General features: G+C 40.4%; 1 protein-coding gene across 1 annotated transcript in view; it reads right to left on the reverse strand.

Moving 5' to 3' along the window:
• LOC124788685 (solute carrier family 22 member 7-like) overlaps window positions 1-18,164 on the reverse strand; it is a 122,918-nt gene that overhangs the window by 17,423 nt on the left and 87,331 nt on the right. The window contains exon 7 of the mRNA XM_047255967.1: window positions 16,332-16,546. Within this exon, the coding sequence (XP_047111923.1) occupies window positions 16,332-16,546 (215 nt within the window). The remainder of the gene's footprint in view (window positions 1-16,331; window positions 16,547-18,164) is intronic.

The following is an 18,164-nucleotide window of genomic DNA, read 5'->3' on the forward strand; positions in this document are numbered from 1 at the left end:
TCTGGAATTTTTCTGCTAAGGCAGTAGCAACGGTATTCCGAAAGGAATAAATTAAGTCCTGAAACGTTACGAAACTGTAGCCTAGTAGAGTAGACAATGATGCAGGGAATTCTTGAAGATCAAAATATTTAGAAATCCTAGTGAAGCATTTAACTCACATACTGTTTTATGCCATATTACATGGGTATCACATTATTTGTGACAAATGACACTAACAATGTAGTGACTGCAAGAAATATTTCTTAAGCCTCTCCGCAGTGAAATAAATATCCCAAAAGCACAATTATCGTTCTTATACTGGATATTTATTATTATTTAATTGAGATTTGTTCACTATTGAAAGGCAGTAAAGAAGCTCAGCACTCTGACCAACAATATGGGATCCATTTTACTCACAAATTTATGTACAGAGTTACAAAGCATTTCAGAAATTTAGTTCTCATCATTAACAGAATAACTTATAAATACAGTAACTTACTAACATACCCGCAAAATTTCAATTTTTATGTGTATCTGAATTTATATGAATTGTTTTTTAGATGACGATGGGAGTACTTACCAATTAGCAATTTAATGATGTAGGCTGTTGCCTTTATCTTTAATTATTATTTCAGCATATTGGACCAGTCTGTATACTGTGCTGGCCAGACAAGAGGATCAGTTCACCGCTCAGATACAAGAACCACCTGACACTTTTGTTCCAGCTTGACAATATGTGTGACTGTTCTGATACCTGTTCGGACGTAAAATAGTGGGTTGGTGAACGCGCTAGGGTCACTTGGCGCATGACTGCCAATCTGCACAGGTGTTTGCTGGCCCCAGTGTCATGCAGTTATTTGATCTGGGTGGCGGGCTGAACTTCCTATCTGGCCTATACAATACACCCGTTGCACGTGAAATGTTGGTATCTCTGATTTACTGATCCATTGCTAGTGATTGTTAATAGTTTAAGAAATTGGTTGACTTTACACAGATCAATACAATTCTTTATTTGAGTACTATCCCTGCAATTTCGACAAGACACACCTTAGGATTTAATGAAAACGTTACCGCTTATGGTTTTTTTTCTAGACTTAGAACGATTTATTTATTAGAATAGTAGCTTACCACGCACTGCTTTGCTCGCATAGATTTTACAGCCTGCAGAGATTTCTATGTTTTTATTTAATCGAATATTTATGTTATTAACAAAACACAACACCTTCTAAGCTTTTCACGCTAGTTAAGGCCTTATGCATTGTCTTTTCCCAATGTACTTTTCACCAAAAAGCGATACCGGTTGCAGAGTCCAAAGCTTTTGTTAATTATGCCTTTTGCGTTCTTGTGGAAATATTTCTTTACATCTAACCGAGAAGTGAAATACTAATTTTCAAAAATTTAGCTTTAAATTTTTTGTACTGTAACGGAACATTTTCTTAGAAATTTTCATCCTCTGTTACACTCTCTTAGGTGTTGAATTTCCAAAAACACTGAAACATATATTTTTTTATAACACAGAAGTGAAATATCAATTGTCATAGATGTAGCCTTAAAAATCCTTTAGAAGATCTTTAGTAATTATTTATTTTCAAAAACATTTTCAGCCACTGTTTTACCTCTTTAGTTGTTGAATTTCCAAAAGTGCTCAAACTTGTATTTTTTAAATTTCTGATTGAGAAACCAAATACCAGTTTTCGTAGTTCTAGTTTCAAAATTCCCTTAACCGCGACATACTTTCAAAAAGCATTTCATTCCCTATTTCACCCCCTTAAAAGTGGAATTTCGGACAGTCTCTTCTTAAATGACGCCTACAGTTTGCGCCACTCCATCTCCGAACTTCAAGTCTCTATCCTTACCTGTTTGGGCTTGGCGATGATGAGTCAGTGAATCATTCTGACCCCATTTCACCTCCTTAGGAGTCGATTTCTCAAAAAACAGTGACATGTTTATGTTTTATTTCTAGCAGAGGATCCAGATACAAATTTTCATAGACTCATATTCAAAAATGCTTGCACAATGAAATAATCCATAAAAACTTTCATCCTTAGTTGTGACCCATGGGGACTGGATCTCCAAAAACGGTGAAACATGTACTTTTATTTCTTACTGAGAAGCCAAATTTAAGTTTCATTGATTTAGCTTTAAAAATGCTTTCGTTATGAAATATTTTCCTAAGAAATCTCATCCGCTATTTCGCCCCTTTAGGGGTTCAATTTCCCAAAACATTGAAACACGTATTTTTTAATTTGTAACCGAGAAGTTAATTTCGAAATTGCTTGGGTATGGTGTCATGTCATAAAGTAAAATATCTGTCACTAAATAAAACTGCTGATTCGTCCATGGTGCACGGGTCTTCATTTGCATCTACTGGCGCACTTTGTTGTCCAGGCTTCATTATATTTCCTCCACAATTAAAAGTAGTTGATTTCATTAGTCTGCTAGAAGGAGTGAGAAACTTCGTTTGACTGGCTTTCTGTTGTTTATGCGCCCTTACAGTGTCAGGCATGGTAGCATAAAATTTATGGCAAATGAGTGTCCCTCAAATTGTAATACTGAGTAGTATGTAGCAAGCCTTACTGTTGGGGAGCCTTTTACGCGGTGAAAGCATCCTAGTGGCAGGTTAAAGGCTCACAGTCGACTCGGAGGCAGCATATTCGCTTCCTATTGCCTGAGGGAAGCTGAACTCTACAAGGTAGCGGTAATTTTTCTGGCACCTGAGGCAGAAACGCTGGTGTCATTGCTGGTCAGAGTCGAGTAGTGGTGGCCACAGTGAGCGGGCATGCACCTAATCATTGTAAAAAAGCACGTTAACTGTTTAATTATTTTAGCCAAAGTGTTAAGTGTACCACTAGAGTGTGGTATTGGAGTCAAGCCGAAGTGAGCGGTCGAGTATTTGATTGCTGTAACTAACTGTTAGGAAATACTGAATTTTTGGAGGGAGGTGGAAGCAGATTATGTGATGGCTGAAGACAACTGTGATCACGAGTATAAGGTTTTGTTAATTTGATGAGCTGTACTGTGCATGACTTGTTTCATTGTTCAGGATATTGATAAAAGAGTGTTGTCGAGCACAGTTGGAATTGTGTGTTAGCATATTATATGATTGACTGATCGTTTAATCACTTAATGTAATTATTTGGTGTGTGATGACTTACTGCAAGAAATAAAAGGCATCCGTAAACCAATACTTGAGTGATCTTCATGGCAAAGTAAATCCTCAGTTCCCTCTAATCCTAATCTAGCAGTATCACTTCATAAACAAAACCACAACCAGGCATAATCTTCTGCAACGAGTAGTAGATCAATATCTTTAGAAGATTGATATAAGTTCAAGAAACTTTGTGAGTTGTGACTGATTTTGTACATTTCCAACCACAGTCCTCCTGTATGTGGTCAGTCTGTTACATCCTGCTACCAGCACATATTTCGAAGCATGCTATCCCTTGTGGGGATGATTTTCAGTGACTGTGACAGCTGAGATCTGTCGGAAAAGTGAACGGTGAAATTGCAGTAACAGTGAGTTGAGATAGCAATTTGGTAAACAGTGTTTTGTAGTGGATGTAGAGTGATTTGTGGTAACAATAGCAGCAAAGAGTATAAAAATTAGTGGAAGTGACTTTGACTTTGACGAATTTTGCTGTAATTTAAAAATTACGCAACATTTCAGAGACAGTAAATAATTTGGTACACTGTGCAATGCATGAGCAATGTAACAGATTCTGATGTGGGACGCAAAGCAAAAGACTGACGCCAAGAAAAGAAGAAGACTGTGAGACTTGAGTTACGATGCAACACAGCGGACATATAACACAACAGCTGCAGGCAGCTGTGGCGTGAGGCACCATGCGGTTCTTTGTAGTCTCCACGTGGAGGCAGGCAGACGATCGTTGTCACCGCAGTGTGCCACCAGCAAAGAAACCAAAAGGCAATACACGACCAGTCGAAGCGAGGGAAGCCCAATAGCCAACGACACGCAGCCAAGACGCCCAAATTTCAGAGCAGGACGATCTTATCTTTCTTAAAAGCCCCAGGACCTGTGGCATTACACGCTTTGCAGTGTAGTGAAAAGCAGCATTCCCAATAGGTTAGCTAGTAGTAAACGGATGTTTATTTATAAGTATCAGTAACATTTGAACCATGAGTGAGAATAGAGGATATCTCATGGTGTTAAGTAATAGGGAAGTATGTTACGCTCATGGGAGTGATCACAAGGATGAACTAGAATCACATGACAAATAGTCAGAATTACGTGATGAAAGTTCATCAATACAAAACATTTCAGATCTACATCTACATTCTACATTTATACTCCGCAAGCCACCCAACGGTGTGTGGCGGAGGGCACTTTACGTGCCACTGTCATTACCTCCCTTTCCTGTTCGAGTCGCGTATGGTTCGCGGGAAGAACGACTGTCTGAAAGCCTCCGTGCGCGCTCTAATCTCTCTAATTTTACATTCGTGATCTCCTCGGGAGGTATAAGTAGGGGGAAGCAATATATTCGATACCTCATCCAGAAACGCACCCTCTCGAAACCTGGCGAGCAAGCTACACCGCGATGCAGAGCGCCTCTCTTGCAGAGTCTGCCACTTGAGTTTGTTAAACATCTCCGTAACGCTATCACGGTTACCAAATAACCCTGTGACGAAACGCGCCGCTCTTCTTTGGATCTTCTCTATCTCCTCCGTCAACCCGATGTGGTACGGATCCCACACTGATGAGCAATACTCAAGTATAGGTCGAACGAGTGTTTTGTAAGCCACCTCCTTTGTTGATGGACCACATTTTCTAATGACTCTCCCAATGAATCTCAACCTGGTACCCGCCTTACCAACAATTAATTTTATATGAACATTGGACTTCAAATCGTTCCGCACGCATACTCCCAGATATTTTACAGAAGTAACTGCTACCAGTGTTTGTTCCGCTATCATATAATCATAAAATAAAGGATCCTCCTTTCTATGTATTCGCAATACATTACATTTGTCTATGTTAAGGGTCAGTTGCCACTCCCTGCACCAAGTGCCTATCCGCTGCAGATCTTCCTGCATTTCGCTACAATTTTCTAATGCTGCAACTTCTCTGTATACTACAGCATCATCCGCGAAAAGCCGCATGGGACTTCCGGCACTATCTACTATTGCTCAAGTACTCTCAGAGGACCATGATGTTAGAAATGAATGTACAAAGTCGAAGTCAGCGTGCTGTATCATTAGACCATGTGTCTGTCTATAGTGATGGTGAAATATCTGTTTTAAGTATGGTGGTAAATATTACTGATGATGAATGTGGTATGATGAGAATTCTCACAGAATTCCTGGCATGAACTCAAAATTCCACCAAAGAAATTTTCGTCAGTACGAGACAGAATCTAGAAAAGCTTGAACAGGCTGTTAAAATCTTCAGTGGAAAAGAAGTCTCAATTTGATAAACTGGGAGATGATATTTGTTTAGAAACCTCGATCTAACTTAATGAATTAGTAACTGATTCTTTAGCAGAAGAAGGTTCTAAGAATAAAGAATTGTTTGATGCAGATGAACTTCGAATAACTCTTTTAGAATCTAATACTGTGCAGTTAGTGAACGGTCAAAAAGAAACTAATGGTATTTATTAAATTGCTCATGAGCAATGGGATATAAAAATAGTAAGGGTTAATGCTAGTTTCTTTATGAGGGTAGAACTAATCCGAAAGACATGTACCAAGAGTGAACTTCATTCAGAACTGTAGAAAATCGCGGAATAGTGACGACAGGTCTGAGGTAGAATTAGAAGGAAGGAAGGAAGGAAGAGTAGGGATTAATGTCCCATTGACATCGAGGTCATTAGAGACGGAGTGAGAATTAGAGTCAGGGGCTCAGTATGCTGCTCAAGTGGAACTGAAATAAAGCAAAGTATCTGAAGTACGGTATGAGCAGGAAAACTGAAATTTAAAAATAAAAATTATCTAATGTTTGATCATCAACATTTGTAAGTATGTAAGTTTCATAATTCCTCTGACAGAGGAAGAAAATGCCAGGCTGCAACCAAACTACAGTTTGATGGAATAGTTTTGGAGCAGTGGGATGATAAGAAGAAGGTTGGTTGCGTAATTAGTAGCGTAGAAGGAACATTTTCTTGGGATTACAGGACTGCAATGCAACACATTCGATCAATTCAAAAGTGCGTTTCTGAATTGATATTGGTCGGAAAACGCAAAAAACATTGTGAGGAAAGAAATATTTGAAGGTCGTAATTTCAATAGTAGCGGGTGCAAGAATAATAAAGAAGTCTTTCACACCTGTTTAGAAAAACATCAGTATTTGGACGACCTGCTTAAAGAGTGGAACCTAATTTCAGTTATAATGATTAAGTTACCAGTATTAATACAGGAAAAGTTAATTGGAATTCCACAAACAGATGTCAATTCTATTGTGCAGATAGTAGATCAGTTAGACTCATTGACAGGTAACAATCAGAATTTGGAAGGTTGGTGCAGAAACAGATGGAGAGGCAAGAAGCAAGATGATGTGCGAAGTTGGGAAGAAGTACCGTCACTGAGATTTATCATGACTCCAGCTCAAATAAACGCGCAACGATACCTTGAAGAGAGGCCATAGTATGGAGCACAAGATCAGCGAAACTACTGTCACAGTCCTTCCAGAACAGGAGTGGTGAATTTGATAGACGAAGAGGAAATTATCATGGGAAATATCGAAATTATAGTAACCAAGTTAATGGAAAGTGTGAATGGTGGATTCAGCTTAGGGAAACTCGCAAGACGTTAAGTCACGAACAGTAATTACAAAAGGACAAAAGGACTACAACTAAATTTCTTAAGTTTATCACAAAGAATACGACTGACACATTCCAAGAAAGTAAGATATGACAAGAGTGGAAGTTAGGTTTATGTTCTTGACCACAGTTGAGAAGCGTAAGTGCAATGCCCGTTTCAAAACAACTCTTCGATAATACAAAATGACCGAGTGCAATGCTCTTTCTTTTCTCTGAACTCGTAATATGATTGATTATACAGTTTGGTCACTGTGCACAACGATAATGCCATCACAGTGTGAACAACCAGCTTCAGTATGCACCAGGCTACATTTATTATAGGTCACCTAATGAGGAGAACGTACTGTATCTTGGAATCTTTGCCATGACTGAGATTAAGAGGTATTTATTTTCTCTAGTGATTCGTTAAAATCACAACAAAAATTAATAGTGAACAAAGATATCTGAACTCGAATTAAACTACAAATGACATTAACACTGTGAGGAAGTATGAGAAAGTGTGGAAGACTGATTGAACGAAACGCAAAAAGATCTGCTCATAAGGGCAGCTTAAGAAATCAAAGTTAACGATACCAATAAATGCTACAAATTATAAACATGTTAAGCAAGACAAGTTGTAAGTCAAAGTAAGCAAGTAGCGAGCTGCTAATAATATCGATCACGCTAGGACAATTGCGACACTTACATTTTCAAAAACTGAGCAATAGGATCCTAGAATGAAATTTTCACTCTACGTCGGAGTGTGCGCTGATATGAACCTTCCTGGCAGATTAAAACTGTGTGCCGGACCGAGACTCGAATTCGGGACCTTTGCCTTTCGCGGGCAAGTGCTCTACCAACTGAGCTACCCAAGCACGACTCACGCCCCGTCCTCACAGCTTTAATTCCGCCAGTACCTCGTCTCCTACCTTCTAAACTTCACAGAAGCTCTCCTACAAACCTAGCAGAACTAGCACTCCTTCCCAACCTTATGGCCAGCATAGAAGAACCTTGCAAAGGATACATTGCCGTCTATGGTGATCACAAATCGTATTAAGTTCCATGCCCTGCCTTTTGTGACGTCCAGGGGACCACCGTGAATCACGGTGACTTCCGTGTAATTATCGACGTTGCGTAAATGTGCCATTCCTGTCTGTCTCATTGTGTATTTCTTTCAGTTACTTTCTGTACTGTGCTGTAGGTGGTTCTTTCTATGTGTGGTCCAAGTTACACTTTTCGCACCACTTGTATATTGTGAAGCACCAGTGAAAACTTACTTTTGGGAGAGAATGCTGTCGAAATGGACATGGTTAGCATATGCTGATTTGAGCCAAGAGAAGTTAGACCTGTGTTCGACATGATATACATTGAGTATCAAACGAACAATAGTTATAGCAAAATCTCTCTGTTTTAATTATGGCTGTTGGCATTTTATTAAGGGAACTTTAGCAAGCAGAATTCAAACAGCATCTATAGCACTGGATACTGAGTAGAGGTAAAGCATAAAACTGTCCAACTCAGGCTGAGTTGTTGCCGACCCGCTCACCAAGCGTGTTAGCGAATATAAGCTCGCCTGTGTGTGGGCGACAGGCTCCCAATCGGGTCTGTGGTTTGGGTGCATCGGTTCCACCAGCGAGTCCCGTGTGTTTGCAACGATCGCTGCCTCCCACCACCAAGAAAGACATGTAGGGTCCGCCATTCGTTCGCCGGTGTCCACACACAGTCGAATGTGTCGCAGTTACAGTCAGTGAGCGAGTGGCCGGACTGGTCGAACTGTGGATGGGCACCTTAATGGGATGCTAACGGACGTGTTATCAGTTAATGGCACCGTGGCCCAACAAAGGAAAAGATTGCTCACAGCTGGGTGTTTGAACCCCTGAGCCTCATATGCACAGCCTGATCGGTGTGCCGACTTGCTCACCAGCCAGCTCGCTGACCCCTCTGCGTGTGGGCAATGGCAACTGCTTGGTGAAACCTACCTGCCTGCAGTGACAGAGTTTGTACTGACAGGTAGCGATCAGGAGGTAGCGATGAGGACTGCGAGGCAGCGCTTTGCTGTAAAACTTGTGCACCCACACCAGACCCGACACGTCGGGCAGACCCATTTGGCAAAGGGGGCTCAGCTGACTGATCGGCCTGTGTATGGGGGCCTTTAGAAGGACTACTGAAGGCGATGCGCAAAAAAACGAGAAAGACAGAATACATGTCAAGACAACAGCTTACTGCTTGAGCAGTATGTGAGACTCACTTCTGATAATAGACAGTAAACTTAGGATAGCATCCACAGTAGCTGAATATGAAGCAGAGATGGAGCAAGTTTGATTAGATAGTAGGATAGTAATAAGACACAGAGTATAATAATTTTTCAGTTTTAATACATGATACTTGTAACTAATTAATGTCTTCTGTTCCACAGTATGATACTAATCGACTCAGATACTGAGGATTGGAGAGAGAGATGGCATTACTGGAATCCCCCAGTATTATCGATGGAAGATATCAACAATGCCTGTAACAACACAAACTCTACTTGAACCACACTTCTCATTGCTCTTGTTAAAACAGGTAAAGTTATATATTAAGATGCACCATTTTTGTTCTTCTTTGTAAAAGGGACTCCGAAGAGCCGAAATATAGAAGATTTCGTTTTATTTTGTGTATTATGTTTAGATGTATACAATTGTTTGTGGCATACGGATGACAAAGAGTAACAACATGCAAATACGCAGCACATGGACGGCACTGTTCTCAGGGTAACCAATTATGAAAGGTAAATTAAATATCCCTAGGAATGACACACATTGCTGGAGAGTGGCTTGTATGCCTCGATACAGATAGCTGTAACGTAGGTGCAACCACAATGAAGGGGTATCTGTGGGAAAGCCACAGAAATATGTGGTTCCTGGAAAGGGGAGCAGCCTTTTCAGTAGTTGCAGCGGCCACAGCCTGAATAACCGATCGATCTGGCTTTGTAATAACAGCCAACATGGCCCTTGATGTGTTGGTTTTGCGAGCAACTAAAGGGATTGGAAAACTGCAGCCAATCATTTTTTTTCCTGAGGACGTAAAGCTGTGCTGTACGATTAAATGATGATGGCATACTCTTGAGAAAAATATTCTGTACGTAAGATGGTCCCCCCATTCAGATATCTGGGCAGAGACTACTGAGGAGGTTGTCATCATTACCAAAAACAAAACCAGTACTCTACGGATTGGAGGGTGCAATGTGAGGTCACTTAATCTGATAGACAGGTTAGAAAATATAAAAGGGAAATTCTATTGTTTGAAGTTAGATATAGTGAGGATAGCTGAAGTTTGATGCAAGATGGACAGAATTTATTGTCAGGTGAGTTCCTACAGGATTATAAACATAAAATCAAATAGAGGTAATGCAGGAGTAGGTCTAATGATGAATAAGAAAATAAGAATGAGGCAAGCTACTATGAGCAGCAGAGTGAGCGCATTATCGTAGCCAAAACAGACACAAAGCCAGCACACACCGCAGTAGCACAAGTTTGTGTGCCATCTAGATTCGCAGATGAAGAGATTGAAACAATGTAGGATGAGACAAAAGAAATTATTCAGAAGTTACCCGAGAGGAAATTTTAATTGTGAAAGGTGACTGAAATATTACGAAGACGAAGAGAAGGAAAATAGTGGGAGAACTGAAAGACAGGGATGGAATGGGGGAAAGGAATGAAAGAGAAAGCAACCACATTTTGCACAGAACATAATTTAACCATTGGTAACACTTGATTTAAGAATCATGCAAGTTGGTTGTAAACGTGGAAGAGACCTGGAGATAGTGGTAGGTTACGTACTGGTTGTCTAATGATAAGACAGAGATTTCAGAACCAAATCTTAAACCGTTAGGCATCTCCAGGACAGATACTGTGCTCAAAGGTAATGAGATATCTCGAACAGAATGACCTCCTCGACGTCGCCCAGCGCCGGAATGGTTCCTTTGATACGGATTCTTTGCTAGGGACGACACAACTTGTTATCCTGGATGGGCAGTCATTGCCAGATGTAGAAGTAACTGCGGCTGTGCTCCAGGGAAGTGTGTTGCGACACATGTTATGCATCTTTAATATCAATAACCTTGCAGACAAAATTAAAATTAACATTAAACTTTGTATATACAGGGTGTTTCAAAAATGACCGGTATATTTGAAACGGCAATAAAAACTAAACGAGCAGCGATAGAAATACACCGTTTGTTGCAATATGCTTGGGACAACAGTACATTTTCAGGCAGACAAACTTTCGAAATTACAGTAGTTACAATTTTCAACAACAGATGGCGCTGCGGTCTGGGAAACTCTATAGTACGATATTTTCCACATATCCACCATGCGTAGCAATAATATGGCGTAGTCTCTGAATGAAATTACCCGAAACCTTTGACAACGTGTCTGGCGGAATGGCTTCACATGCAGATGAGATGTACTGCTTCAGCTGTTCAATTGTTTCTGGATTCTGGCGGTACACCTGGTCTTTCAAGTGTCCCCACAGAAAGAAGTCACAGGGGTTCATGTCTGGCGAATAGGGAGGCCAATCCACGCCGCCTCCTGTATGTTTCGGATAGCCCAAAGCAATCCCACGATCATCGAAATATTCATTCAGGAAATTAAAGACGTCGGCCGTGCGATGTGGCCGGGCACCATCTTGCATAAACCACGGGGTGTTCGCAGTGTCGTCTAAGGCAGTTTGTACCGCCACAAATTCACGAAGAATGTCCAGATAGCGTAATGCAGTAATCGTTTCGGATCTGAAAAATGGGCCAATGATTCCTTTGGAAGAAATGGCGGCCCAGACCAGTACTTTTTGAGGATGCAGGGACGATGGGACTGCAACATGGGGCTTTTCGGTTCCCCATATGCGCCAGTTCAGTTTATTGACGAAGCCGTCCAGGTAAAAATAAGCTTCGTCAGTAAACCAAATGCTGCCCACATGCATATCGCCGTCATCAATCCTGTGCACTATATCGTTAGCGAATGTCTCTCGTGCAGCAATGGTAGCGGCGCTGAGGGGTTGCCGCGTTTGAATTTTGTATGGATAGAGGTGTAAACTCTGGCGCATGAGACGATACGTGGACGTTGGCGTCATTTGGACCGCAGCTGCAACACGGCGAACGGAAACCCGAGGCCGCTGTTGGATCACCTGCTGCACTAGCTGCGCGTTGCCCTCTGTGGTTGCCGTACGCGGTCACCCTACCTTTCCAGCACGTTCATCCATCACTTTCCCAGTCCGTTGAAATTTTTCAAACAGATCCTTTATTGTATCGCTTTTCGGTCCTTTGGTTACATTAAACCTCCGTTGAAAACTTCGTCTTGTTGCAACAACACTGTGTTCTAGGCGGTGGAATTCCAACACCAGAAAAATCCTCTGTTCTAAGGAATAAACCATGTTGTCTACAGCACATTTGCACGTTGTGAACAGCACACGCTTACAGCAGAAAGACGACGTACAGAATAGCGCACCCACAGACTGCGTTGTCTTCTATATCTTTCACATCACTTGCAGCGCCATCTGTTGTTGAAAATTGTAACTACTGTAATTTCGAAAGTTTGTCCGCCTGAAAATGTACTGTTGTCCCAAGCATATTGCAACAAACGGTGTATTTCTATCGCTGCTCGTTTAGTTTTTATTGCCGTTTCAAATATACCGGTCATTTTTGAAACACCCTGTATGTATGATGCAGTCATCTATAATGAAGTACTATCTGAAAGAAGATGCATAAATATTCAGTCAGATCTCAATAAGATTTCAATATGGTGCAAAGATAGGCAACTTCCTTTGAATTACCAGAAACATAAAAGTGTACATTTCACAAAATGAAAAAAAATGTGGTCTACTATAAATGTAGTATAAGGGGCGCACGGTTGGAATCAGTCAACTCATACATACACCTGGGTGTAACACTTCGTAAGCATATAAAATGGAACGATCACATAGGCTTTGTCGTATGTAAAGCAGGTGGCAGACGCCGGTTTGTTGGTAGACTACTAGGAAATGCAATCAGCCTGCAAAGGAGATTACTTACAAATCATTTATTTGACACATCCTAGAATATTGCTGAAATGTGTGGGGCCTGTACCTAGTAGTACTAACAAGGGATATTGAACGTATTCAGAGAAGGGCAGCACGATGGTCAAGGTTTGTTAGATCCAATGGAGAGTGTCACGGAGATGCTGAAGAAACTGAACTGGCAGACTACTGAAGATCGACGTAAACTGTCCCGAGAAAGCCTGCTAATGATATTTCGAGACACGGCTATAAATTATAAGTGTAGCAACACACCACAACCCCCAATGTATCGCACCTATAGGAATCATGACATGATAAGATTAATTACAGCACGCACGGCGGCATTTAAACAGTCGTTCTTCCCGCCCTCCATTCGTAAATGTAACAGATTGCAGAGTATAGATGTAGATGTGGACTGTGACCATAAGTAATTGCCTATAAATTGCTAATTAAAACTGAAAAATTTGTAAAAAGGTAGGAAATTAAGGAGATGGGACCTGGATAATTTGAAGGAACTAGGGGTTGTTGAGAGTTTGAGAGGGAGTGATAGGCATTGTTGGACGGAAACAAGGGAAAGCAATACAACAAAAGACGAATGGATAGCTTTGAGAGATGAAATAGGGGAAGCAGCAGACGATCATATAAGTAAAAAGACAAGGTCTACTAGAAATCCATGGACAACTCAGGAGGCACTGACTTTAACTGATGAAAAGAGAAATTGTCAAATGCAGTGAATGGTGCAGATGAAAGAGAATAAAGAAAGGAATAGATGAGTTTCACGGAAAGTGCCCAATGGCCAAGCAGGAGTGGGTAGAGGGCCCATGCAAGGCTGTAGAAGCATCCATAATTAGGGGAAAGATAGATGCAGCCTACAGCAAAAATTAAGGAGACCTCCGAAGAAAACAGAAGGGAAAGCTGGAAGGTGGAAGGAGTGCGTATTTACAGGATCTATGTAAGGTGAACAAACTTGAGGATAATATAATAGAAAGAGAAGAGAAAGGAGCATTATGAGTCATGCAATGGGCCAGTCCTATTTCCACGTTTGGTAAGACGACAGCCTTTGTCTGTATTGCCTTTGCAATGTTGGAACGTAATTTATCGCACAAGGAAATCACGGAAATCCTCAGTTCGGAACGCTCATCGGACGAAGATGCCGATGTGTTTAGACGTAATGATGATTCTTCACCAATACAAGGAACCTTTTTCGGAAGAGTCTTCTTTCAAAGGGGGAAGAGAAGATAAAGTCGTAAGAGCAGCTTCATCATGAAAATGAACGTTTGATTGGTCGGATAATCATCCTGTGACCAAAAGCCTCCATTTCGTGAACACATTTAGCTGCATAAGAATAGACCTCGATGTTTCAGCAAGTCATTTAAACTTTTTGTACGTTATGTCGTTTGAATTTGTTTCTGCCATTTGTATACAGATGAATAATTACTACATATTTCTTACATTTCTGATGACAGTACCCAGAATGTTAACACTGTGGAAGTATATAGAGCTTGCAGAATTTTATTGCTTCTTGATGTGTTCCATGCTTATGCCAAAAACTAAATAGTTGGAAGCGGATCAGTATTGGCCACCACATTTTTTGCTTCAAACATCAATATTTTCACACATAATGTCAAGGGACCGGTTGAAACTGATGCTCCGTTTATTGCGCTTCAGTGATAATTAGGCTGTATTCCAGGATGTTCTTGTGAAAATGCGGCTCATTGTAGAGCACAAAAGGAAAAAATTCCGTGAGGTCACAGTTCCTTTCGAAAATTTAGCATTTCATGTCTGCTGCTTTTCCAAGGAAGGCTGCGGTTTAAGCAGGGTCACGTAATCATATTCTGGATTATATTGCCAATACTGGTGGCGCCACGGAAATGGAATCTGGAAATGCTGACGGGAAAATACGGCGATGTCGTTTGTTTGTTATTGCCATACCTCTAAAAAGGTCATACCGTTTATTTAGACAGTTAGTATTCCAGCTCCGAATATTACTACGGCTCCACGATAAATGCACCAATGCCATTAAAAAAGGTACGCAAAAACAGGAAACATTTACCACCGTTGCCTGGCGGACTGAAGAAAGAGGAAATATAGTTCAGTTCTTGTGTAACACACTTTTCTCTAAAATGGATGGACAACAATGAAGCACGGATGATTTCAACCATAAATGGTCCAGACTTTGTTGAAATAGAGAAGAGGGAAAATAAAACAGGACAAAATAAATCGAAACCCACTCCTGTAATGAGCTACAATAAGTCAATGTGTGCTGTTGATACGATAGACTTGATGTTAAGTTCTGCACAGTGCATCCGAAAGACAATGAAATGTCACAGAAAGGTATTCTTCCATTTGACTGACTTGTGTGCACTGACTGCAAAAACAATTCTTGAAATAAAAAAAGAAACTTAACACGCCACTGGTGAATTTCCACTTGGAACTAACCAACCAGTTTCTGAATAAATTTCGTGGGCAAACATGTAAAACTGAGATCCCAAAGGCACCAAAACAAGATATTCCATTTGGTATGCAAAATAAAGAAGGATATTATCCAAGATTCCTCGGAGCAATGGAGAAAAGGAGATTCTCCAGAGACACTGTGTTCTGTGTTCTGCTAATTCACAGCAAAAAATCACATGTATAAGATGCAAAAAGTGTGATGTAGCTCTTTGCATGATGCAATGTTTAGAGAAATATCACACACTAAGAATATATTGGGCGGTGTCAGTAGTTTTGTATGTTTCCAGGAGAGGATAGTACGAATAATAAAAATAAAAAATAAAAGAGGAAAAAATAAAAAAAAATAAGAGGGAAAAGTAAAAAGTCCAAGGCCTGCTTAAAAAATGAGGATGGAAACCACAAAACTAAATAGGACTGAAGGTGATAAATGGAAAGAGAAAACAGCGAGCAGGAAGCAGGTAGATTTTTATTGTCGAATTATTTATAATGGAGAATCCAGTTGAGGCTTTAATTACAAATGAGCTAATAGGATTATCGCAAAACAAGCTATACCAAAATCTTAATTCTGCGGTAGGCTACATGAGACAATTTGCTTTTAAAGTTCCTTGATCATTATTTATTTACGATTAGAGTAAGAATTGTTTGTCCGAGTTCTGGGCATCTTGGCTAGGAACTGCTCACTTATAAAATTATGTATTCTGAAATGTATTTGTCCAATGATAATGAAATTATATTGGGTTATAGGCAAATATATTGGTAGTGCGGATCTCTAGTTACAGAATTATTAAATAAAAATACAAACTTTTTTTCATTTTTCTAACGTAGCATTTTCTCAGCTCAAGATAAACGTATAATAAAAAGTGTGGGTTAATTTTGAAGTTCTCTTCGTGTGATACTGATTCTATGAAGACTATTATCGAAGAGAGGTTCTAAGAGCGCTAGAACGTAAAGATTAACCGTCAGTGGCGTATTCCCTGTCGTAGCCCGCAATTTTTGTTGTACAGTGGCACATACGTCAATACTGATAATCAATGTTACTCAAAAAAAACGGAAACTACCTTCCGCCACACACCATTAGGTGGCTTGTGAAGTATGATGCAGATGTAGATACATTACCTGTCATTACAATAATGATGGCGACGGAAACCAGTGTTGCCCCCAACAGTGAAAATGCTTCTGTGAACCTCCGTCCAAACCTGTTGCCCAGGAAATGCGCTGCAAGATTACCGGGGAACTCGAAAGCTCCTTGAACCAAATAGGCGAGGAATGGATTGCCGCCGAGATTACCGATATTAAACATCATGGTACTTCTGGTCAGTATGCAGACTAACCTAAAGAAAGACGTCAGTTAGTAATACTGAAATACATTTACAGACGGCATAAAATTTAAAGTTTCGTGGCAATAATAATTTCATTTTTAATGCTGCCGGTTGGCAATGCAGGGTGTATCATAACTAATGGCCTAAAGGCATACAGTTGAAAATACATGGTACTACAAAGAAAGCACTCCCAGTAAACAGGTCCGCAAACGAACAGTTTATGAGATGACTGCGACTTTGTGGTTACCAGCCACCAACCACATACTGGTCAATGGTGTGTTCTTACATTTTCGAGGCATGGACTTGTAAACAGAATGGCTGATATTATTACACTTGACCTTCCGTGGCCGTTATCGGTAAAGCGGTGAAATTACAGTAAACAATTACAGTGATGGTTGAGGAAAACGCTTCGCTCAGTGAATGATTTCAAGATAGTTGCGCATTTATTATCAACCATTTCAGCATGTCCTCGTGAAGTATGACGATAAAAACTCACGATAAGCCAACCGAAGTGCCTTGATTCCCAGGTACAGCAATTCTGTGGTCGACTAATACACTCAAAGTGCCACTCACGTCAGTTGTTTGCAGAGCGTAAGTTACGTGGTGCGAGCGTTGGTGGTAACGTCGAACATTACAGGCAGTAAGCGGATATACATGTTATGTATGGTAGAGCTAACAGCAAGGCACGGGAGGATGCATCGTGCCAACAAGCATACCCTGCTCGAGGGTATCCCGTGAGACGAACTTTTACGTTTCCATCAACGCCTCGGAGCAACTGAGAACTTTGCACATGCTGCGCGAGTGGGTGTTCCTGCTCGAATTACACCTGCACTTGTTGGAAACAAACACTCTCCAGGAATCTCGACAAGGAGACTTAGCACACAAATTCATGGAATGAGCCATACTAGTGTTTGGAGAATAATGCATCGCAGTGCAATGCACCCGTATCACCTCCATAGAGTAAATATCTCTGGAGTGAGCATTGCGTTCTGAGCATGTTGTCAACATTAAAGCAGGATTGTCACGTGTTTACGGGACTTCGTTGTGCGTGTATGCTTTCCTCAGAGTTCGAAGTCTATAATATCAAGAGTTTTTGTTGTGTTTTCATCGTTTGTTTATAGTGTAATAGCGATGGCGAATTACTGTTGTTGCTACGGATGCAAAGAAAAATTTGTGAGAGGAGAGATAGTAACTTTCATGGGTACTATGTTTAAAAATTTCGAGACGCGTTATAATTAAGGCTTGATTCTGTAGACCTATTTTTCTACGATTTTATGACTATATAATAGATATTAAGGCTCGTACAAAAGCTTACAAACAATCGCTTCCTCTCGTAAATTTGCTAGTGGAACAGGAAAGGGAATGGTTAGTTGCTTCAGCAAATATTATCCTCCATGCATTTATCAGTGTCTTGTCGATTATGTATATAGATTTGAAAGGCAGGAGACAGATAAATTCAATAGAGTGGGAGTATGTAATTGTCTTCGTATAATATGTGTGTCCAAACCTTTTTGTTTACTATAAAGTTACAGTAGGAGACCATGTTAAGTGTGTCTAGGACCTGGAGAATGATTATGTGTGATTTATATTTTTGTTTGCCGAAGGATGAACAACGAGTAAAGATGTGGCT

Source organism: Schistocerca piceifrons, chromosome 3 (assembly GCF_021461385.2).
Source record: "Schistocerca piceifrons isolate TAMUIC-IGC-003096 chromosome 3, iqSchPice1.1, whole genome shotgun sequence".
NCBI classification, from domain to species: domain Eukaryota; kingdom Metazoa; phylum Arthropoda; class Insecta; order Orthoptera; family Acrididae; genus Schistocerca; species Schistocerca piceifrons.